We start from the raw sequence: 25,524 nt of genomic DNA on the forward strand, positions 1-25,524 counted from the left end.
CTTAGAAATATCAGGAATTCAATGCCATATCTAAACATAGTAAAGGTAATATACAGGAAACCAGTAGCCAACATCAAACTGAATGGAGAGAATCTTGAAGCAATCCCACTAAAATCAGAGACTAGACAAGGCTGCCCACTCTCTCACTAATTCAATATAGTACTCGAAGGCCTAGCCAGGGCAATCAGACAACAAACAGAGGTCAAAGTAATACAAATTAGAAAGGAAGAAGTCAAAATATCACTATTTGCAGATGATATAATAGTATACTTAAGTGACCCCAAAAGTTCCACCAGAGAACTACTAAGCCTGATAAACAACTTGAACAAAGTGGCTGGGTATAAAGTTAATTCAAATTAGTGGCCTTCCTCTACTCAAAGGATAAACAGTCTGAGAAAGAAATTAGGGAAATGATACCCTTCACAATAGTCACAAATAGCATAAAATACCTCAGTGTGACTCTAACCAAGCAAGTCACAGATCTTTATGAGAAGAACTTCAAGTCTCTGAAGAAAGAAGTTGAAGAAAATATCAGAAGATGGAAAGATCTCCCATGCTCGTGGATTGGCAGGATTAATATAGTAAAAATGGCCATCTTGCCAAAAGCAATCTACAGATTCAATGCAATCCCCATCAAAATTCCAACTCAATTCTTCATAGAGTTAGAAAGAGCAATTTGCAAACTCATTTGGAATAACAAAAAAAAAAAAAAAACCCAGGACAGTGAAAACTAACCTAAACAATAGAGGACTTCTGGGAGGAATCACCATTTCTCACCCCAGGCAGTATTACAGAGCAATTGTGATAAAAATGCATGGTATTGGTACAGAAGGCAGGTAGATCAGTGGAATCAGATTGAAGACCCAGAAATAAACCCACAAACCTATGGTCACTTGATCTTTGACAAAGGAGCTAAAACCATCCAGTGGAAAAAAGAAAGCATTTTCAACATATGGTGCTGCTTCAACTGGAGGTCAGTATGAACAAGAATGCAAATCAATCCATTCTTATCACCCTGAACAAAGCTCAGGTCCAAGTGGATCAAGAACCTCCACATAAAACCAGATACACTCAAACTAATAGGAGAAAAAGTGGGGAAGAGCCTCAAACACCTGGTCACTGGGGAAAATTTTCTGAACAGAACACCAATTGCTTATGCTCTAAGATCCAGAATTGACAAATGGGACCTCATAAAACTGTAAAGTTTCTGTAAGGCAAAGGACACTGTCATTAGGACAAAACAGTAACTAACAGATTGGGAAAAGATCTTTGCCAATCCTACATCAGATAGAGGGCTAATATCCAATATTTACAAAAAAACCTCAAGAAGTTAGACTCCAGAGAACCAAATAACCCTTATTAAAAATGGGGTACAGAGGGTTGGGGATTTAGCTCAGTGGTAGAGCGCTTGCCTAGAAAGTGCAAGGCCCTGGGTTCGGTCCCCAGCTCCGAAAAAAAAAAAAGAAAAAAAAACAAAAATGGGGTACAGAGCTAAACAAAGAATTCTCAGCTGAGGAATATCAAATGGCTGAAAAGTACCTAAAAACATGTTCAGCATCCTTAGTCACCAGGAAAACATAAATCCAAACAACCCTGAGGTTCCACCTCATACCAGTCAGAATGGCTCTAAGATCAAAATATTCAGATAACAACAGATGCTAGCAAGGATTTGGAGAAAGAGGAAAAGTTTTACATTTTCAGTAGGATTGCAAGCTGGTACAAACACTGTGGAAATCAGTTTGGAGGTTTCTCAGAAAATTGGACATAGTACCACCTGAGGACGCAGCTATACTATTCCAGTTCATATACGTAAAAGATGCTCCAACATATAACAAAGGCACATGCTCCACTATATTCATAGTAGTCTTATTTATAAAAGCCAGAAGCTGGAAAGAACCTAGATGTCCCTTGATAGAGAAATGGATACAGAAAATATGGTACATTTATACAATGGATTACTACACAGCTATTAAAAACAATGACTTCATGAAATTCTTAGGCAAATGGATGTAACTAAAAAATATCATCCTGAGTGAGGTAACCCAACCACAAAAAACAAAAACAAAAACAAAAAAACAAAAGCAACAACAACAACAACAACAAAAAAAAAAACAAAACAAAAAACCACACATGGTATGTACTCACTGATAAGTGGATATTAGCCCAATAGTTCGAATTACCCAAGATACAATCCACAGACCACTTGAAGCTCAAGAAGAAGGATGACCAATGTGGGGAAACTCCAGTCCTTCTTAAAAGGGGGAACAAAATATACATAGGAGGAGATAGGGAGACAAACTTTGGAGCAGAGACAGAAGGAACGGTCATTTAGCGACTGCCACACCTGGGGTATACAGCCCAAATACATACAGCCACCAAACTCAGACAATATTGTGATGCCAAGAAGTGCATGCCGATAGGAGCCTGATATAGCTGCCTCCTGAGAGGTTCTGACAGAGCATGAGAAATACAAAGGTGAATGCTCATAGCCAACCAGTGAACTGAGAATGGGGTCCCCATTGGAGGAGTTAGAGAAAGGATTGAAGGAGCTAAAGGGGTTTGCAATACCATAAGAGCAACAATACCAACCAACCAGAGCTCCCAAGAACTAAACCACCATCCAAAAAGTACACATGGACAGACCCATGGCTCCAGCTGCATATGTAGCAGAGAATGGCATTGTTGGGCACTAAAGGGAGGAGAAGTCCTTGGTCCTGCCAAGGCTGGATCCCCCAATGTAGGGGAATCTCAGGGCTGGGAGGCCAGAAGGAGTGGGTTGTTGTGTGTGGGAAAGGGGATAACATTTGAAATATAAATAAAAAAATCCCATAAAAAGAATAAGGAAATATTGGGGACAGTTGTATGTACTGACAAGGACCAGTACATCCAGGTCCTTAGAGGAGTAAGTGAGAAATTAGTAATTTCAGCTCTCCTCAGTCAGCAGTATTCTCTTCAGCAGTACTCTGTTTGAACACAGAGAGAGACAGAGGGAGACAGAGAGAGAGACAGAGAGACAGAGAGACAGAGAGACAGAGAGACAGAGAGACAGAGAGACAGAAAGACATTAAGAAATAGAGCCAGAGGGGGATAGAGAGGGATGGAGTTCAGTAGTACATAGACAGTGTGGTTAGCCTGGGAACAGTCCCTGAGATTTGACTTCTATACCAAAAAATATTTAAAAATAAATTAAATTAGAGCAAAAAGAAAAAGAATGTCACATCTTCTTGGTGTTACTCTATTGGTCTCTGTGTTACTTTTTAAAAAACTGTGTGTGTTTCAGTGTGTATGTGTGTCAGTGTGTGAGTATGTGTGTCAGTAGATGTGTATGTTCTCAGTGTGTGTATCTGTCAGTGTGTTCAATGTGTGTCAGTGTGTGTGTGTCAGTGTGTGTGTGTGTGTGTGTGTGTGTGTGTGTGTGTGTGTGTGTGTGTGACATGTGCCAATGCTCATCTGTGGAGATTAAGTAATCAGTCCTCCCCTTCCACTCTGGGTTTGGGAATTGAACTTAGGTCTCCAGGCTTACTCTGAGAACACTTATACCCACTGAACCATCTCTCAGGCCCTTAGTTACTTTGAATCCATTTGATCTTTGCCTTATAAACGAAATAGAATTTATAAGAAAGGAACAATAAACATTTAAATGTTATCAGTACACCACCAAACTAAACCAAATCATATTTCATTCAAAAGGAATCGTTCGTTGCTTATGTTTTTCAAATAATATTAAGTAAGGTCATAGGTTCATTCATGTTATCTTATTATGTTTTTTATAACTCACCCAAACCTAAAAATTATTTTTGCATGTATCAGATATTGTCTAATAAATATAGAATGATATCTAAATATTGTTTTTATTTACTAAGTCTCTGGATTATTAGTAAATTTTTCTTTGATGACTTTCTAACCATGAGTATTATTTCCTAATCAGTATTGAATTTTTAAGGAACAAAGCAACAGTTTAGAACTGTACAGTCTTTCCTAGTACACAAAGTTATTTGTGTTGGAGGACTACAAAAATCTAAGGTTTCTCCTCTACCTCTACCCCTCCAGCTTCCCTCTGAGCACCATGCTCATCTGCCTAAGACCCCACAGGCTTTTCAGATGGCACACTTTTGGGACCAAGGAACCTTCTGCTTATTTGTTCTACCCATTTCTCATTTCATGTTTTGTTCCTCTGCCAAGTAATGGGGTGATAGCAGGTATTCAATCAGACCCCAGATCAAACTAAAGTTTAGCAAAGTTTGCTAAAACTTTGACATGCATTTCTCAGTCATAATTAATGTTAATTTATTGAGTAATTCCATAGATTCTCTTTTTCTATGTCTGTCCTCTGCACTGAACAGCCAAGGCTAATGACTTAGATCAGGCCCCACACACCTCTAGCCTGCGCTGTTGCAAAAGAATGCTTCTGATTTCTAAATCCTCTTTCTATTTGTACCATCAATTGAGATATTATTAGAATGCCACTTAATATACCATTACCTTACCTAGAATCCTCTTATAGCTATTTATAGCCTTCCACATGAAGTTCAAACACTTTACTTTGGCCCACAAGATTCCTCCTTTTCAAATTTTATTGTTTCTTCAGCATTATCTCCCATCTTTCCTTGAATACATATTGGAACAATGTTTCCATGGGCAGGCTTGGAATATGCCCAGCAGACCTTTCCTTTACTCTCTTCTCCACACCTTTCCTGTGTGAAGTGTCTTTTCCAGCTCTCTTGGCTCATTACTACCAATACTTCAGAGTCTGTCTTGAATCTTGCCTCCTTGAGCAGCCTCTTCTGCTCAGTCTGATTTCTAAGCCAGGTGAGAAGAAACATATTTAACTCAGGACACTAGGCTTTCAGGACAGTATTACCCTCATTGCTGGTAAGCTGATGATAGAGCTGGTTTTGCCTGATGGACAGTGAAGAACTACTGAGAAGGGATGTGTTGTGAATCTTATCCTGGCATATGGTAAATGATGACTGAGTCAAATGAGTTGTTTTTGTTTTTGTTTTTGTTTTGCAATTGGGTCTTTTGAAGTAGCCTGGCTGTCATAAAACTCACTATGTAGACCTGGCTGGTCTCAAACTCACAGAGTTCCACCTGCTTCTCACTCCTGAGTACTGGGATGAAAGAAAAGCATATGAAACCAGGCTTAGCTAACTGAATTTTATTTAAGTGATGAAATACATATCAGAGAGTTCTCTGGCTTAACTTTGTGTCCAAGTGCTGTCAGTGTGATAAAATTAGGAGGTGAGTCATCTGAATGGAGGAAGCTCCTCCCAGATGAATAGAATTCACAGCCTTATGGAAGTCTTCAGGTGTCTGACACACAATGACATTGTTTATCCCCCTGGAAGATGCAGCCCTCCCAAGACAATGGAATGCATTATTATCCTGGAGTATTGACTTCCCAGCCTCTGAAACTGAGACACCCTTGAGTGTCTGGTTCTTATAAATACCTAGTGTCAGGTGCTTTGTGATAGCTGCATAGATGAACTAAGACGTTTGACTTAGATGTCAGCCATTCAATTCTCATCTGGTGATTTGCACATTTGGGACATAGAAGATGAAGGTGGAAAATTCAAGGAACAAGAAAACAGAGTCGAGCAGAAGATGTAGAGATGGAATTAAACCATAGTAAGCCAATCTCGAGTAATTTCTGTATGCCTGTAAAGGTAGTCCAGCCATTGCCATTCCCCAATTTCTGATGTGTCCATCAATGTTTCCACAATTGTCATTATCTATAGATTGTTTGTCTGATTCATGAACTATTAATGATTTAAATATCAGGCAAGATATTATTCAAAATGTTTTCTGTTTGGTTTACTTGTATGCAATCACTGCATATTGTAAGTACTTTATTTCCCAGAACTACCATGCACGGTGATTTTGTGTCTTGATGTGGGTGTTCTGAGTATAACTGTTGGCGTCTGGGCAGGAGAAGGCTGTAAAGACAAGACTGTGGTAACTTCTAGTAGAAAAAAAAAAGACAAGTGGGTATTCTACATAAGGGTTCATGGAACTGACAATGAGCATCAGACTTTCAACTTTTTGAGACACTTTCTCAACTACAGGTCACCCACTTAGCTTGATGTAATGATAACTCACTTTTTAAAATGTAAAATTCTTCTAAGAGATATTCAGTAGACAACAGCTATCCAGGAAACCTGAGTTAAACATGCTTCTCACCTGGCTACTCTTCCCCGAAGGTCTCCAACTCCTTGTATGTGTTTGATGTTTAGATCCTGCACTGCAAAATTAGTTCCTGTGGCCACCTGGTCTCGGATTCTTATTTGGTCTTCTAGGAGCTGTAATTTTGAGGTAAGATCATCATTAGTTTCCAAATAATCATGATAAGAGAACATCACTGAAATCCATATAAAACTAGTTAAACAGATGGAATGAGAAAGAGGGATAGAGAAAGAAAAGAGAGAGACAGAGACAGAGAGACAGAGAGAAAGACACAAAGACACACACACACAGGGGGGGAGGGAAGGAGGGAGGGAGTGAGGGAGGGAGGGGGAGAGAGAGAGAGAGAATTGAATTTTTGAATTTTGATGTAAGTGGGGGAAGCTGATGCAATTCAGTTCAATGCCAGGGGAAGTGAGCTCTCAATAATTTTTGAACATTAGCCAGAACACCAGGCTTTTATCTCTTGATTTAAAAATATTGGCATCTACTATGTCAGTCTGTATGGCAGTTCTTCAGCAGGTTGGGAACAGTTCCTTAAGATTCAGCTGTATCAGTCTTGGGCATGTACCCAAAGAACTCTGTATCCTAGCACAGAGACACCTGCTTATCCATGGTCATTGCTCCTCTATTCATGATAGTCCAAAAGAGGAAACCACCTAGATGTTCACCAACAGATGAATGGGTAATGAATATGTGGTACCTTTACAAAATGGAATATTGTTCAGGTGTTAAATAAACAAAATCATAAAATTCTCAGGTAAATAGAGGGAGTCAACTCAGACCCCAAAAGACAAATATATGTGTGTTCTCTTACATGTGGAGAGTTTGTAAATGCTCAATAGTCATGTGATAATTCATATAACCCAGTTTAGGGGTAGAGAAGGGGTCTAGAGAGTCTAGGAAAAATCTCTCACTGACACAGGACTGTTAAGTATAAAGGAGGCAAGTAGGGTTAGGAAGGGAATATAGGGGAAGTACAAATAATGCTAGGGGCCATTTGAGGGTCCTATGGACACCCAGTAGCATGGAAACTTCTTAAAATATATATGTATAAGGAAGAAGTACAAAAGGAGTTACCAAATAATGGAGGAGACAAAACCCAAGCTAGACATCATTTTGAAGAGGGTGTACTCTCACTTTATGGTGATTATGAAAGACTTATGTCATACATTCTTTCAGATTATATCCCTAATTAGTCACAGTTCAACTGTATCCTGGCATTTCCCTATAGGACCAAGTTGGTGTGCTGGGAATAGTGCTTTTACAACCGTTTCACACCAAATTGTAACAATTAACTTAAAAAAATGAAAAAAAGTATGCCTACCTATTAAAACTCATGTTTTAGTTGACAAACACCTTTAGTGTACACTGATTAACAAAACATTTAGTTGAGAAAAAAAAAGTACAGTACTTTGGAAAAACAAGTTCGAGTTTGGTTACATCTGAACAATGCCTGAACTGTGCTTAAATTTGATGAACTTTACAAATCAAAAGGAATTTTTAAAAAGTGAGTGCTAGGAATGAAAAAGACCATCTATATACATTTTTCCCATTTCTTAATCTGGTGGACTGGGAAAATTGAGGAGCACAGAAAACCTGAATATCAGACACAGACTAGAGGAGGACTCTGGGAGAGGATGGTCAGTTTTCTGTAAGGCCATGGCCACCTCATGTCCTTGAGTATATGGGTAGCACAAACTGGACTCAAATAGGGTTCAAACTTTTTTAAAAGGAGGTCGAAACGTTGTCATGGGATGAAGAAGGGGAGTGGATGTGGAAAGATGTGTATGGAGATATGAGTGAATCAAAATGGATTACATGTATGAAACTGAAAATTTAATAAAATAGTGTGTATGTTTTCAAGGGTAAGCATTAAAGCATCTTCTAGTGATGTCTTTTACATTGCTTTTCCTTCAGTAAAGACCAGAGATGAGCCAAATGTGGTGTGTATACCTTTAATCCATTATGAATCCCAGTACTCTTGAGACAGAGGCAGGGGGATTTCTGTGAGTTTGAGGCCAGCTTGTTCTACATAGTAAGTTCTAGGACAGTCAGAGTGACATAGTGAGACTGTCTCAAAAAAAAAAAACCAAAAATCCAAACAAACAATCAAACAAACAAACAAAGAAACCCAACTAACCAACTGACCAATATCAAAGGGAAAGGAATCAGCTCTGCACAATATGGAGTATTTTCTAGGATAAAACCAAGTAAATCAGTGTAGTGATGACATTGCAATCTCAGCTCCATGTAGCATTGTCCTGTATTATAACATAGCAACATATTGAAGACTTCTGTAACCCTGGGAAAGCAATAGCTACACTAAGACATGGGTGTTCATGTGTGTATATGTGTGTGTGTGCGTATGTGTGTGTGGTGCACATTAGGGAAAGACCATGACAAAAGGTATCAGCATTTTTGGTTACTTTTTCGTTGCCCTGCAGAATATTTAAACATCTAACTTTATATAAAATCATGTAAATGCACTTTAAAAACAATTAAGCTATAAAAGCACAAGGAGATATGACAAATGCCATTGCCAAGGGTTTCACTGATGTCAGGAAGCCATCATGTGCCTCTGTGAGGCTGGACTGCACAGGTCTTTCCATCTTCATGTGCTATGACACCATGATGGTTAGTTAAAATCATAGTGGAAATACTAATAACAAAAGTGAAGCCAAACTGAATGACCATGTGGGGAGCTTATTGTTAAATGTTTACTAATGTGCCCCTGGCTACCATCCTTACTATATGAGACAGCTTATCATACTGAACATAATTAAAAGTGATAAGATCCCCAAAGAGATATTAGCAAATGGCAGAAGAAATATAAATTATCATAGGCACATTAACAAGTGGACTCAACATCTTTAAGGAAAAAGCAGCATTTCATTTCTGTGCAACGAGCAAGGTTTGAAATCATAAATCTTGATGTTGGCATCAACATCAAGCATATAACACTAACAGAGTGTAAATTAGTGCAGAGATTGTGAAGCCAATTTAGCAACACATATCAGGAACTTTTATAGTATCTGAGCTTGACTAATGTCATTTCCAAGAATATATACTGTGGAAGTAACTCTACACACAAGGATATTTCAATATTAAGAAAATAGTTAAGCAAATCCTGATCTATACCCTTATGTATAGAGATTTTTGTGATGCAAGGTTTTTTTACACTAACAATTGTGCTTGATTTGATAGTCTTTCTTCTAAGTGGAATACTTGCAAGGACTAGAGGGAGGTTGCTCTGAGTGTTTGTAGAGACAGTCATTTGGTGGTAGGATTGTGAGAATATTTTCCCAGGTTTCAAATTCTCTCCCTGAATTCAAATGAATTATAATGACGAAACATTGTTTTTCTCTGCAATAAAGCATAAAATTTCCCTTTACTGAGGGAAAATAAATTAATTTTGAAACTTTCAGTGAATTCCTTGTTAAAAGCCTTTTGTTTGTCTAGGTTTGGTGGTGCATGCCTGTAACCCCAATATTTGGAATGCAAAGGCAAAGAGAGTCACAGGCTCAAGGCCAGCATGCCTCAAAAAAACATTTGACTTTTAAAAGGGACAAACCACTCACTCTGCTGTTAAAATTGTAGTAAGATACCCCTCCACCAATTCTTTCAAGGACTTGAGTTAAGCACTATTTCATATTTCATTATCTCTTTAGACACAAAATGCAAATGAATTAGCTGGGTTGATGAGTCTAGTTTCCATTAAAATATTTGAATAGCATCCATTTCCCTATATAATGTTCTTTAACTGAGTTCTTTACCAATGCTAAACCTAGTTTTGTGCTTTGCAATGTTTAATTAGATTACCTTAAAACTTTGAATGCATTTTTGTGGTGCTGTGGATTGGTGTCAGGGCTTACACATGCTAGGAAAGTGTTCAGCCACTGAACTATACTTTCAGCTTTTGATTTTGCAATGTAGCCCAGGATGTCCTGGAGCATGTGATTCTCCTGTGTCTTGTGTCCAGCTGCTGAGGTTACAGGCATGTGTCAATGTGCCCGGAAATGGAAACAGTGTTCACACATTCAGTTTTATGACTTCATGGAAAGTTTTACATTTTCTCCATCCTTTTGGTTGCATTGTAGAGTCTACTAGACCTACATGTAAAGATCAAATTTATAGGAGCTCATGAGCCACTTGTACTGAGTTAACCCCATGGGTGCTGTCTTGTTGTCTTCTACTTAAAAAAATCTGTCCCAAAATTTCACTGGTACTTGATGAGGGGAAATACAGAGAAGGGAATTGTTGTCAGTTTTCATGGTTGTACAAGTTCTGAACTTTTGCCTGAGGTATCCTCTCCTCCAGATCCCTTGCCCAAAAGTTATCTGTGTAGACTCACGATGTGTAAACACCCTCAGAATTCTGAACAAAAGGCTTTTATTCTTTTAATGTATTAGAAATCATTTTTAGACAAAACTTCACAGAGAAACCCTGTCTCAAACAAAATAGAACAAATAAAAAAAGCATTTTTTTTTGGCCTGATGTGTGGCTTAACATTGAACTAAACTGAATCTAAGCCTCATGGAGATTTTACTATGGAAGGAAAACAGACAAACATATAGTATCACACTTAGTTGTGATAACTATGGATAAAAATAAAGTTTAAGGGAGGCTAAAAGTGTTGACGTGGGCAGGGGATGAGTCTGCTGTGGGGGAAGTGCTATTGTACAAAGTGGCATTTGAGCAGGAACTTCAAGAAAATACAGAACATTCATAGAGCTGTCTACAGGAAGACGGTCTGACTAAAGTGAACAGCAAGGAGGGAGGCTGGCATGGCCAGAGAGAAGACTGAACGCCAGGCCATTGTTGGATTGTTTGTTGATACAAACAAATACATACATACACAAAGCTCTACTTCAACTTATGTCAGCCTTAAAGACGAAGACTAAGAAAGCCTATGAGGACAATATTTGGCATACTATACCATTCTCTTTACTGTCTCAAAAGAGATGAACAGTATTTTCTAAGGAAAGTTTTGTTTTCTTTACTTTTTACCATAACGAGCTGTGCAAAGTTTAGCAACAACTGCAGCATATTTCTGATTGAAAAATGATTTGACAGTCAGTATTCTTTGTTGGGTTGTGATGGCAAAACATGGAAACAGATGTACCTCAATGTTTTGGTTGAGTTTCTTGACGATGCTAGTGATGGTCTGTATGTGACTTTCTAGTAACTTCCTGGCAAGAGATTCTTCTTTTCGAAAGCCCTGGCTTCCCTGGAGGCAAGCAGAGATGTCCTCCTTGATGCGGAAGGCCTGCTCAAGGAGGAAGGCTATGGTGCGCTCCTGGTTATTCAGCCTGTCTTGTAGTTGACTTGTCTGGTTGCTTGGCATGGCAGGAAGAAAGGGGCAACCTCTGTTCAGAAAAAGGACACACCATCGTGTTACAAGCATGAACACAGGTCTGTCTCAGTGACTGTTTAATTGCTATGAAGAGACACCATAGCCAAGACAACCCTGACAAATGAAAGCATTTAGTTGGTGTCTTGTTCACAGCTTCAGAGTTTTACTTCATTACGTCATGTTTGGGAGTGTGGCAGCATGCAGGCATGAAGAGGCTGAGAGGTTTACATCCTGATTCACAAGCAGCAGGCAGAATGAGACACTGGGCCTGGTATAGCCTTTGAAACCTCAAAAATCACACCTCCTAATCTAATGGTTCTCAACCTTCCTAATCCTGCAGCCTTTTAATACAGGTCCTCATGTTGAGCTAACTCCCAAACATAAAATTATTTCATTTCTATTTCCTAACTATAATTTTGATGCTGTTGTGAATCATAATGTAAATATTTGATGTGCAGATATCTGATATGCAACCCAAATGGGGTTGCCACAGGTCTAGAACCACTGCCCTAATCTTTTTTAAACAGTTCATCAACTGGGGACTAAATATATATAAACTATGGGAGCTGTTTTCATGAAATACTCAGTTTCTACCACTACGCTACTTTTTCATTTTCTTTCCTGTGTCCCTTGCAATATTCAATTCCTTGATTTATATCACATCCAAGGAATAGATGAGACTATGCTTTGGAATTGTAATTTACATCTCCTTGTTCTTTTTTTTTTTTTTTTTTTTTTTTTTTTTTTTGTGGGCGCGTTGTCCTCTCGGGAGAATGTCTAGGGAGCCCCCTGAACGCCCCGGGAAAACGCAACGTCAGGATGAACGCCTGACCCCGGTGTTTGGGGAGCCCTCTTCTCCATCATCCGGGTGGAAGGGTCCCACCTAGCGGTTCCGGGGTTTTGCTTTTTTCAACTTACTCGGGCCGGGGCGAAACGTTCTTTAAACTCTCAAAGCCTGAATCCCTGCCCTGGTTTGCCTCCCCAGTTCACTTCTGAATGTCAGCACAGGACGCCCTGCCTCTGCCTCCAACTTACGAAAACTTGTTGAGTCTTGATACATGAATAGATCATAAAAGAAATTAAGTGGGTGACAACAAAGCTTTTGAAAAGCCAACAAAATGTAAGAATCTAGCAAAAAATATTAGAGCCCATTGCCCTTAGACATCTCCTTGTTCTTAAGCTGGAGTTATTTCACATACAGTGATGACAAATTTTAACATCAAAACGGTACTAGTTGGGAAGGAATTAAGCCTTAAGGGAGAGGAAGATGACAGAGGCCTTCTTCAGTGACATATGTCTTGTATACAAATTTTATTTTAAGCTGAAAATAAAAAATAACATATATATTTAAAAATATCAAACTGGGAACCTGGGAGATAAAATACCAGCTATGCAAGCATGAGGACCTGAGTTCATATTCTCTAGAACCCCATACAAGACTAGGCACAGTGGGAACACCTGTTACTTTAGCCTGGTGGGGAATAGAGGAGGGTAGATCCCAGCCAGCTTGGCCAAATCAATGAGCTCCATGTTCAGTGAGGAACCCTGTCTCAAAATATATGAGGGAAGATAGTTGAGAAAGATAACGTATGCCCATTCAGAGAGAGCTGGTCTCCCAGGAGTGCCATCACTCCTAAGTTCACAGGAGAGATGAACACTTTTGCTCCAATAATTGGCCAAAGAGGGACCTGCCATGAGACCACAGGGCTCAGGAACTGCAGAGCAAATGGGGACAGGATTCTTACAGCCTCCATTTGTGCCCCAGAGTTAAACGTGTGGCACAGTTCTCCAGACCCAAATCCCAACTAGGTCTCCCAGGAGCACTGTCACTCCTAAGTTCACAAGCTCACAGGTTCACTGGAGGGACAGGCTTCAGTCAGAAATATTGAGACCAACTAATACCAGAGCTAACCAGATGATAAGAGGCTAGCACAAGAACCTAAGCAACAGAAACCAAGATTCTTTGGTTCACTCACCACAGCAAGTCCTGGATAATACAACACACCAGATAAGCAAGATTTGGATTTAAAATCACATCTCTTGATGATGATAGAGGACTTTAAGAAGGACATAAATAATTCCCTTAAAGAAATATAGGAGACTATAGGTAAATAAATAGAAGCCCTTAAAGAAGAAACACAAAAATCCCTTAAGAATTACAGAAAACCAAATCAGATGAAGGAATTGAATAACACCATCCTGGATCTAAAAATGGAAATAGAAATAATAAAGAAACCACAAAGGGAGACAACCCTAGAGGTAGAAAACCCAAAAAAAGAGATCAGGGGTCATAGATGCAAGCGTCACCCACAGAGTACAAGAGATAGAAGAGAAAATCTCAGGTACAGAAAATATCATAGAAAACATTGCCACAACAGTCAAAGAAAATGCAAAATGCAAAAAGCTCCTAACCCAAAACATTCACGTAATTCAGGACACAAAACGAAGATCAACCCTAAGGATAGCAGGCATAGAAGAGAGTGAAGATTCACAACTCAAAGGGCCAGTAAATATCTTCAACAAAATTATAGAAAACTTCCCTAACCTAAAGAAAGAGATGGCCATAAACTTACAAAAAACCTACAGAAATCCCAAATAGATTGGACCAGAAAAGAAATTCTTCTTATCACAAAATAATCAAAACACCAAATGCAGAAAATAAAGAAATATTAAAACCACTGAGGGGAAAATGTCAAGTAACATATAAAGGCAGACCTATCAGAATTACACCAGACTTCACACCAGAGACTATGAAAGCCAGAATATCTTGGACAAATATCATACAGACCCTAAGAGAACACAAATGCCAGCCCAAGCTACTATATCCAGCAAAACTCTCAATTAACATAGATGGAGAAACCAAGAGATTCCATGACAAAACCAAATTTCCACAATATCATCATACAAATCCAGTCCTACAAAGGAGCTAAACCAGTGGAAAAGCAACAGCCTTTTCAACACATGGTGCTGGTTCAACTGGAGGTGAGCATGTAAAAGAATGCATATTGATCCATTCTTATTTCCTTGTTCAAAGCTCAAGTCCAAGTGGATCAAGGACCTCCACATAAAACCAGATACACAGAATCTAACAGAAGAGAAAATGGGGAAGAGCCTTGCTCACATGGGCACAGGGGGAAATATCCTGAACAGAATACCAATGGCTTATATTCTAAGATCAACAATCAACATATGGAAATTAGTCTGGTGGGTCCTCAGAAAATTGGACATAATATTACCAGAGTACCCAGCTATACCACTCCTGGGCATATACCCAAAAGAAGCTCCAACATATAACAAGAAAACGTGCTCCACTATGTTCATAGTAGCTTATTTACAATAGCCAGAAGCTGGAAACAACACAGATATCCTTCAATGGAGGAATGGATACAAAAAATGTGGTACATTTGCACCATGGAGTACTGCTCAGCTATTACAAATGACTTCATGAAATTCTTAGGCAAATAGAGGAACTAGAAAATATCATCCTGAGTGAGGTAACTCAGTCACAAAAACAAAACATATGGTTTTGTTTTGCACTCACTGATAAGCAGATATTAGTCCAAGAGCTAGGAAAAACTAAGATACAATCCACAGACCACATGATGCTTAAGAAGAAGGAAGACCACTGGTGCCCAAACCTCGCTGATCCCAGCCCACAGCTCCCTGCTCCCAAACCCCGTGGGAGAAAGAACTCATTGCCCAGACATGTGGGCAATCTTGAGACTGCAGGGCAGGAGAGAACGCCACTTCTACCCACATTTGTCCACATTCCTGGCCCAAGAGGAAACTGTATAAGGCCTCTGGGCACAGGAAGATATGGCAGTCAAGCTGCAGGAGCCCTGTGGTCCAGACTGTGCCCAGATCTGAACAGACCCGGTCAAAGAGCTCCCTGCACCCAAATCCCATGGAAGGGAGAGCTAGACCTTCAGGGGGCAGACAGGCCTGGGAAACCACAGGAGACTACTCTCTGCCCACATTTCTGATTCTAGAGGAAAACACCTAGTTCCATCTGGACCCCCTGTGCACAGGGAACCAAGAGAGGTATGGGCAGGCCTTTCTGGTTCCTGCTCACAGGGACAGCTGAAGCCAGAGGACAGGAATGACTGCAAGCCTGAAAGCAGAACACTCTGTTTCCATAACTGCTGAAAGAAAACAGGAAAACAGGTCTACAGCACTCCTGACACACAGGCCTATAGGATGGTCAAGTCACTGTCATAAAGAGCAAAACAATGTAACACCAGAGACAACCTGATGGTGAGAGGCAAGCACAGGAACCCAAGCAACAGAAACCAAGACTACATGGCATCATCGGAGTCCAATTCTTCCCCCAAGGCAAACACTGAATATCCAAACACACCAGAAAAGCAAGATCTAGATTTAAAATTACATTTGATCATGATGATGGAGGACTTTAATAAAGATATAAAGAACTCCCTTAGAGAAATGCAAGAAAACACAAGTAAACGAGTAGAAACCCTTAGAGAGGAAACACAAAAATTCCAGAAAGAATTATAGGGAAACACAATCAAATAGGTGAAGGAATAGAAAATGGAAATAGAAGCAATAAAGAAAGCACAAAGGGAGACAACCCTGGATATAGAAAACCAAAGGAAGAGAAAAGGAGCTGTAGATACAAGCATCACCAACAGAATACAAGAGATAGAAGAGAGAATCTCAGGAGCAGAAGATTCAATAGAAATCATCGACACAACTGTCAAAGATAATGTAAAATGGAAAAAGCTCCTGGCCCAAAATATACAGAAAATCCAGGAACAATGAGAAGATTAAACCTAAGGATAATAGGTATAGAAGAGAATGAAGACTCCCAACACAAAGGACCAGTAAATAACTTCAAAAGAATCATAGGAAAAAAAAACTTCCCTAACCTAAAGAAAGAGATGCCCATAAACATACAAGAAACCTACAGAACTCCAAATAGATTGGACCAGAAAAGAAACTCCTCCTGTCACATAATAGTCAAAACACCAAATGCACAAAATAAAGAAAGAATATTAAAAGCAGTAAGGGAAAAAGGTCAAGTAACATATAAAGGCAGATCTATCAGAATTACACCAGACTTCTCAACAGAGACAATGAAAGCCAGAAGATCCTGGACAGATGTCATACAGATCCTAAGGGAACATAAATGCCAGCCCAGGTTACTGTATCCAGCAAAATTCTCAATTAACATAGGTGGAGAAACCAAGATATTCTATGACAAAACCAATTTTATACAATATCTTTATCCAAATCCAGCCCTTCAAAGGATAAAAAATGGTAAAGCCCAACACAAGGAGGCATGCTACACCCTAGAAAAAGCAAGAAACTAATCATTTTGCAACAAACCAAAGAGAAGACCAGGACACAATCATAATCTCACCTCCACATATGAAGATAAGAGGAAGCAACAATCATTATTCCTTAATATCTTTCAAAATCAAGGGACTCAGTTCCCCCAACGAAAAGACACATATTAACAAACTGGATACCTAATGAGGCCCCAGCATTTTGCTGCCTACAGGAAACACACCTCAGAAACAAAGACAGACACTACCTCAGAGTAAAAGCCTGGAAGACAAATTTCCAAGTAAATGGTCTGAAGAAGCAAGTTGGAGTAGCCATTCTAATATCGAATAAAATCAATTTTCAACCAAAAGTCATCAAAAAGGATAAGGAAGGACACTTCATATTCATCAAAGGAAAAATCTACCAAGATGAACTCTCAATCCTAAATATCTATGCTCCAAATACAAGGGCACAAACATACTTAAAAGAAACCTTATTAAAGCGCAAAGCACACATTGCACCTCACACAATAATAGTAGGAGATTTCAACAACCTACTCTCATCAATGGACAGATCATGGAAACAGAAATTAAACAGAGACATAGACAGACTAACAGAGGTTATGAACAAAATGGATTTAACAGATATTTATAGAACATTTTATCCTAAAACAAAAGGATATACCTTCTTCTCACCACCTCAAGGGACTTTCTCCAAAATTGACCATATAATCAGTCAAAAAGCAGGCCTCAACAGATACAGAAAGATAGAAATAATCCCATGCATCCTATCAGACCACCAAGGGCTAAAGCTTGTCTTCAATAACAATAAGGGAAGAATGCCCACATATACATGGAAGTTGAACAATTCTCTACTCAATGATAACCTGGTCAAGGAAGAAATGAAGAAAGAAATTAAAGACTTCTTAGAATTTAATGAAAATGAAGGTACAACATACCCAAACTTATGGGACACAACGAAAGCTGTGCTAAGAGGAAAACTCATACCTCTGAGTGCCTGCAGAAAGAAACAGGAGAGAGCATATATCAGCAGCTTGATTGCACACCTAAAAGCTTTAGAACAAAAAGAAGCAAACACACACAGGAGGAGAAGAAGGCAGGAAATAATCAAACTCAGAGCTGAAATCAACCAAGTAGACACAAAAAGGACTATACAAAGAATCAACAGACCCAAAAGCTGGTTCTTTGAGAAAATCAACAAGATAGATAAACCCTTAGCCAGACTAACGAGAGAACACAGAGAGTGTGTCCAAATTAACAAAATCAGAAATGAAAAGGGAGACATAACTACAGATTCAGAGGAAATTAAAAAAATCATCAGATCCTACTACAAAAGCCTTTATTTAACAAAACTTGAAAATCTGCAGGACATGGACAATTTCCTAGACAGATACCAGGTACCGAAGTTAAATCAGGAATAGATAAACCATCTAAACACCTACAACTCCTAAAGAAATATAAACAGTCATTAAAAAGTCTCCCAACCTAAAAGAGCCCAGGTCCAGATGGGTTCAGTGCAGAATTCTATCAGACCTTCATAGAAGACCTCATACCAACACTATCCAAACTATTCCACAAAATTGAAACAGACGGAGCGCTACTGAATTCCTTCTATGAAGCCACAATTACTCTTATACCTAAACCACACAAAGACCCAACAATGAAAGAGAACTTCAGACCAATTTCCCTTATGAGTATCAATGCAAAAATGTTCAATAAAATTCTTGCAACCTGAATCTAAGAACACATCAAAACAATCATCCATCATGATCAAGTAGGCTTCATCCCAGGCATGCAGGGATGGTTTAGTATAGGGAAAACCATCAACGTAATCCACTATATAAACAAACTGAAAGATAAAAACCACATGATCATTTCATTAGATGCTGAGAAAGCATTTGACAAAATTCAACACCCCTTCATGATAAAAGTCCTGGAAAGAACAGGAATTCAAGGCCCATACCTAAACATAGTAAAAGCCATATACAGCAAACCAGTAGCTAACATTAAACTAAATGGAGAGAAACTTGAAACAATCCCACTAAAATCAGGGACTAGACAGGGCTGCCCACTCTGTCCCTACTTATTCAATGTAGTTCTCAAAGTCCTAGCCAGAGCAATCAGACAACAAAAGGAGATCAAAGGGATACAGACTGGAATGGAAGAAGTCAAAATATCACTATTTGCAGATGATATTATAGTATAAGTGATCCCAAAAGTTCAATAAGAGAAATACTAACCCTGATAAATACCTTCAGCAAAATGGCTGTGTATAAAATTAACTCAAATCAAATAGTAGCCTTCCTCTACACAAAAGAGAAACAAGTTGAGGAGGAAATTAGGGAAATGACACCCTTCATAATAGTCCCAAAGTATATAAAATACCTCAGTGTGACTTTAACCAAGCAAGTGAAATATCTGTATGATAAGAAGTTCAAGACTCTGAAGAAAGAAATTGAAGAAGATCTCAAAAGATCAAATCCTCCCATGCTCATGGATTGGCAGAATTAATAAAGTAAAAATGGCCTTTTTACCAAAAGTGATCTACAGATTCAATACAATCCCCATCAAAATACCAATCCAATTCTTCAGAGAGTTAGACAGAACAATCCGCAAACTCATCTGGAGTAGCAAAATACCCAGGATAGCTAAAACTATACTCAACAATGAAAGGACTACCAGGGGAATCATTATCCCTGGACTCAAGCAGTATTACAGAGCAATAGTGATTAAAAAAAAAACAAAACAACAAAACAAAAAACAAAAAAACAAAAAAACAACAAAGAAAATAAAACCAAAAAACAAAAAACAACTGTATGGTATTGGTACAGAGACAGGCAGATAGACCAGTGGAATAGAATTGAAGACCCAGAAATGAACCCACACAGCTATGGTCACTTGATTTTTGACAAAGGAGCCAAAACCATCAAATGGAAAAAAGACAGCATTTTCAGCAAATGGTGCTGGTTCAACTGGAGGTCAGCATGTAGAAGAATGCAGATCGATCCATGCTTATCACCCTGTACAAAGCTTAAGTCCAAGTGGGTCAAGGACCTCCACATCAAACCAGATACACTCAAACTAATAGAAGAAATAGTGGGGAAGCATCTCGAACACATGGACACTGGAGAAAATTTCCTGAACAAATCACCAATGGCTTATGGTCTAAGATCAAGAATCGATAAATGGGATCTCATAAAACTACAATGCTTCTTTATGGCAAAGGACACTGTCGTTAAGACAAAATGGCAACTAACAGATTGGGAAAAGATCTTTAACAATCCTACAAATGATAGAGGGCTTATATCCAAAATATACAAAGAACTCAAGAATTTAGACCGCAGGGAGACAAATGACCCCATTAAAAATGGGGTTCAGAGCTAAACAAAGAATTCACAGCTGAGGAATATTGAATGGCTGACAAGCACCTAAAGAAATGTTCAACATCTTTAGTCATAAGGGAAATGCAAATCAAAACATCCCTGAGATTCCACCTCACACCAGTCAGAATGGCTAAGATCAAAAACTCCAGCGATAGCAGATGCTGGCGAGGATGTGGAGAAAGAGGAACACTCCTCCATTGTTGGTGGGATTGCAGACTGGTACAACCAATCTGGAAATCAATCTGGATGTTCCTCAAAAAAATTGGATATTGTGCTTCCTGAGGATCCAGCTATACCTCTCTTGGGTACCTAAAAGATGCCCCAACATATAACAAAGTCACGTGCTCCACTATGTTCATAGCAGCCTTATTTATAATAGCCAGAAGCTGGAAAGAACCCAGATGCCCTTCAACAGAGGAATGGATACAGAAAATGTGGTACATCTACGCAATGGAATATCACTCAGGTATCAAAAACAATGACTTTATAAAATTCATAGGCAAATGGATAGAACTGGAAAATATCATCCTGAGTGAGGTAACCCAATCACAGAAAAACACACATGGTATGCACTCATTAATTAGTGGCTATTAGCCTAAATGCTTGAATTACCCTAGATGCACAGAACACATGAAACTCAAGAAGGATGACCAAAATGTGAATGCTTCACTCCTTCTTTAAAAGGGGACCAAGAATACCCTTTGGAGGGGATAGGGAGCCAATGTTTAGAACAGAGGCTGAAGGAACGCCCATTCAGAGCCTGCCCCACATGTGGCCCATACATATACAGCCACCAAACTAGATAAGATGGATGAAGCAAAGAAGTGCAGGCTGACAGGAACCGGATGTAGATCGCTCCTGAGAGACACAGCCAGAATACAGCAAACACAGAGGCGAATGCCAGCAGCAAACCACTGAACTGAGAACAGGACCCCCGTTGAAGGAATCAGAAAAAGGAATGAAAGAGGTGAAGGGGCTTGAGACCGCATATTAACAAGAATGCCAACCAACCAGAGTTTCCAGGGACTAAGCCACTACCCAGAAACTATATATACATGGACTGACCCTGGGATTCAACTTAATAGGTATCAATGAATAGCTTGGTAAGGGCACCAGTGGAAGGGGAAGCCCTTGGTCCTTCCAATGCTGGATCCCCAGCGAACGGGATTCTTATGGGAAGAGTGATAATAGGGGGATGATGGGGAGGGGAACAACCATATAGAAGGGGAGGTGGAGTGTTATGGGGATGTTGGCCTGGAAACTGGGAAAGGGAATAACATTTGAAATGTAAATAAGAAATACCCAATTCAATAAAGATGGAAAAAATAAAAAAAAAAAGAAGAGCAACGTGTGAATGTTTCAGCTCTTCTTAGAAGGGGGAACAAAATGCTCAAGAAGGAAATATGGAGATAAAGCAAAGAGCAGAGACTGAAGGAAAGTCCCTCCAGACACTGCCCCACCTGGGGATTCACCCCATTACAGGCACCAAACCCAGACACTATTGTGGATGCTAGTAAGTGCATGCTGACAGGAGCCTGATACAGCTGTCTCCTGTGAGGCTCTGTCATAGCCTGACATATACAGAGCCTCATAGCCAATTATTGACTGAGCATGTGGTCCCCAGTGGAGGAGTTAAAGCACTGAGGAGCTGAAAGGGTTTGCAACCCCATAGGAAGAACAGTATCTACCAACTAGGCCCTCAAAAGTCCCAGGGGCTAAACCACCAACCAAAGAGTATACATGGAAGGATCCATGACTCCAGCTGCATATGTAGCAGAGGATGGCATTGCATGGCATCAATGGGAGGAGAAGCCCTTGGACCTGGGAAGGCTTGATTCCCCAGTGTAGGGGAGATGGGAGGGAGTGGGTGGGTGAAGAACCCCTCTCATAGAAGTAGGGGAGAGAGGATGGAATAGGGTGTTTCCAGAGGGCAAAATGGGAAAGGGGATAACATTTGAAATGTAAATAAATAAAATATCCATAAAAAAGAGAGAGAAAAGAACAAAAATAATTAAAAAAAGAAAAAGATACCTTCTGTCAACCTCTGTCCAACTCTCCTCTCTCTCTCTCTCTCTCTCTCTCTCTCTCTCTCTCTCACACACACACACACACACACACACACACACACACACACACACACACGACTGTTTACAGAGTTTCTATGACAATCAGTCTTGGAATAGTAAGTAAAATGGCTACTACAAAAGAATTGTATATCCAAACAAAATGTACAATATTGTATGCATTAGCTTTCTCTTGGTGACTTACATTTTGCATTATCTTCTTAGTGTTTTAAAGTATTATATTAGCTTCACAGAAAAGGAAAATGGCTTATAGAATAGGTAAATAACTGCCTGAGGTCATTCTAGACACATGACTAACTTGATTATTTTATCACTGAGTACAGGTCACTGGCAATGCTCTTGAATGCAGATCTGATCTTTATCTTAAAGGCTACAATTTCACTAGATTTATGTAGAGGAATTATATTAACTTTAAACTAGTTCACACTAGCATTCTGGCCCTTCTCACTCCCTTTCTATCCTAAACCAATCCACAGGCTCCTCTCCTATCAGCTACATCCTTTTTGCTTCTTTCTCTCTTTGCTCTGGACTCTTCCAAATTCTCTGTCTGTCTGTCTGTCTGTCTCTCTTTCACACACACACGCACGCACACACACACACACACACACACACACACACACACACACACACACAGAGAGAGAGAGAGAGAGAGAGAGAGAGAGAGAGAGAGAGAGAGAGAGAGAGAGAGAGATGTCAGAGATTTTCACTGAGTTTTCTCTTAAAACCATGACAGCTGATCTACATCTGCCTTGAAGAAACATGAATCAGCTGAGACAAAGGACCTGAATGATTCAGGTCTTTGGGGTGGAATTTCTGGGTTGATAATAGTTTTGACAAAAATGCACTAGCATGACTACTCTTTTCCCAACCAGAGAGAGTTCCTGGAACAGAACAGGAACTTGGAAGACTTGGAGAGAAAAAGTATGCACCCTATGAGAAATTCTGGAGCCGTGTGGAAACGTGTGTGTGTGTGTGTGTGTGTGTGTGTGTGTGTGTGTGTGTGTGTGTGTGTAAGGCAATGTGTGAGTTTGTAAATACACTAATGTTATAATGTGCTTGCCACTTGTGCTCTCAGAAGAGTTTATTCCCCTCTGGGGTTGGGTTGGGAGGGCTTCTAGTAGGCAGCAGGTGGCCTGCTCTGGGACTTGCATTAGCAAAGTCACCTTGTTAAGTTTTTATCCACTGGGGTAGCTTATATGCTGTTTATGAACATGAAGGCCTTGCTTTGCTCTAAATGGCCAGTTCTTTGGAGATGTAACCTGAGTCAGAAGGTCTCAGTAAGAGATAGCTCAGTGAGTGTAGGAGGGTGAATAGGAAGCAAGCATTACCTGTGGCTTCTCTATTGTTCTGGGAAGAAACCACTCATGTGAAACTTGAGACTTCTGGGACCTTTGAGAAGAACCAGGCAGAGCTGAAGGGTTCTGTAAAGTGCTGAGTCACAATAACAAGAAACAGGAAGCACAGTAACCTGAACAGTTTCCTTCATGGGACTCCCCTGCAAATGGCTCAAAGCACGACGGCTTTCAACTTACTTTTTGCTAAGCAGCAGAAAGTAATGACCTGACAGATGGTCCTTATGTCTGACAGAGGCTGCCTGTGTTTTCCAGCTCTAGGTTTGTGGTGTGAGAGAGATAATTATATGAAGCATATGAAAATCCTTTCTTACCAGGACTATGTGTTACAAACAATGTGTGTCTGTGATACACAAAGAGAAGGTAGATCATATGTAAACAATCTACAAAGGCCCAGAATTCAGCAGGCACATGTGTTTTTTACCTTCTACTGCTAGGAATGCCATTTTCTCTTTCTCTTTCTATCATGATTCGCATGTCTGATTCATTGTTCAGGGACACAAGAACCTGAAAATCTCATTAGGTATGCCTTAGACCTGAACCTATAACAAACATCCAGGATCTGTGTGCTCTAGCCCTAGGATTACAGACTTCTGCCACCTGGCTTTTATTTGTCTTGTGTGCAGGGACTCTGAACTATGAGCCCCACTAGTCCACCTTTCCAGTGCCTAGGATGATTTTGTCTAAATTGTAAATGACAGCATGTACCCACTTAAAATCCTCCCTGTCTTGGCTTATCCATTCTCTGAGAGTAAGAACCCTGCTCATAGCCCCCCTCCCCATCCTGTTATTCCATACTCCTGGGTTTCCTCTGACACCAAGCTATCTTTTTCACTCAGAGCCATGGCACTTGCAGATCCTTCTGCTGCATGTGATTTTTGTAGAGTTATTGAATGGCTGCCTCCTGGGCATAGTCAGGTCTCAATGCCAGTTTTCCCAATTCGGACTCCTTTCTGCTCTGTTACTATCATGATTCCATAGTGCATTTTCTCCAAAGAACTTCATAAACTTATCTTACTTATCTGGTGTTGGGCTTAACTTCTTTCTTTCTAAACACAGATTTTTTTAAATTTTTATTTTATGTGTATGAATGCTTTTGCCTTTATGGATGGTTGTGAATCATGTATATGTAAGTGTTTGTGAAGGTCAGAAGAGTGTTGGGCCCTCTGGAACTGGAGTTACAGATGGTAGTTGGTTGTCATATGGGTGCTTGGAATTGTAAGTGGGTCCTCTGCAAAAGGAACAAGCTGTCTCTCCAGCTACTTCATTTATTTTCTGTCCTCTGTCACTAGAAATGTGTCCTCTTATTTTCCACAGTATCCTCAGCACCCAGAAGGGCACATGGTACATAGTGGGAGGTTAAGTAATTATAGTTGACTAATTTCCATGTTCTGTTAATGCTAAGTAGAAAACTATAAAGTAGTAGGTTAATCCAGAGCAAAATAAAGCAGCCTTAGCCCAGGCAGCACTGTTCCTTCCTGTTGCCTGTACATCCAAGAAAAAGAAGAAGGCTGTGCTAAGGGCTTTTAATACTCAGATTCAACTTACTACCTCTTTGGCTCCAAATGTTCTCCTGGAAAATTACCAAATGGAATATAGGCACATATACACTCTACAACTGTACCATGCTGATAATGCTCCCTTGTATCAGGTAAGTGAATCAGAGACGGGAGTGAATCATGGGACAGGATGCCAGGCCTGCTGATGGGGATGTGTAGCCTAATAATGATTTTTCTCATTAACTTCTTTGAGCTAATGCTTCTTGAGGTCACTAGGCAATCTGCTTCCTGGGCTGCCAAGAAACGGGGGCTCTCTAGTTCTCAGTTCTAAACAGATGCTTATAAAAGACACTATCAAGCCCCC

The 25,524-nt window shown here is 39.7% G+C and overlaps 1 protein-coding gene across 4 annotated transcripts in view; it reads right to left on the minus strand.

Annotated features, from left to right (window-relative positions):
* Fam81b (family with sequence similarity 81, member B) overlaps window positions 1-25,524 on the minus strand; it is a 120,142-nt gene that overhangs the window by 83,368 nt on the left and 11,250 nt on the right. For 2 of the 4 annotated variants that reach the window (XM_039103386.2, XM_039103385.2), the window contains exons 3-4: window positions 11,306-11,549; window positions 6,181-6,299 (exon numbers count right to left, since the gene is read on the minus strand). In XM_039103386.2, the coding sequence (XP_038959314.1) occupies window positions 6,181-6,299; window positions 11,306-11,549 (363 nt within the window). The remainder of the gene's footprint in view (window positions 1-6,180; window positions 6,300-11,305; window positions 11,550-25,524) is intronic. The other 2 variants (XM_039103388.2, XM_039103387.2) reach the window with 1 other exon arrangement.

The sequence above is a fragment of the Rattus norvegicus genome, chromosome 2 (assembly GCF_036323735.1).
Source record: "Rattus norvegicus strain BN/NHsdMcwi chromosome 2, GRCr8, whole genome shotgun sequence".
NCBI lineage: Eukaryota > Metazoa > Chordata > Mammalia > Rodentia > Muridae > Rattus > Rattus norvegicus.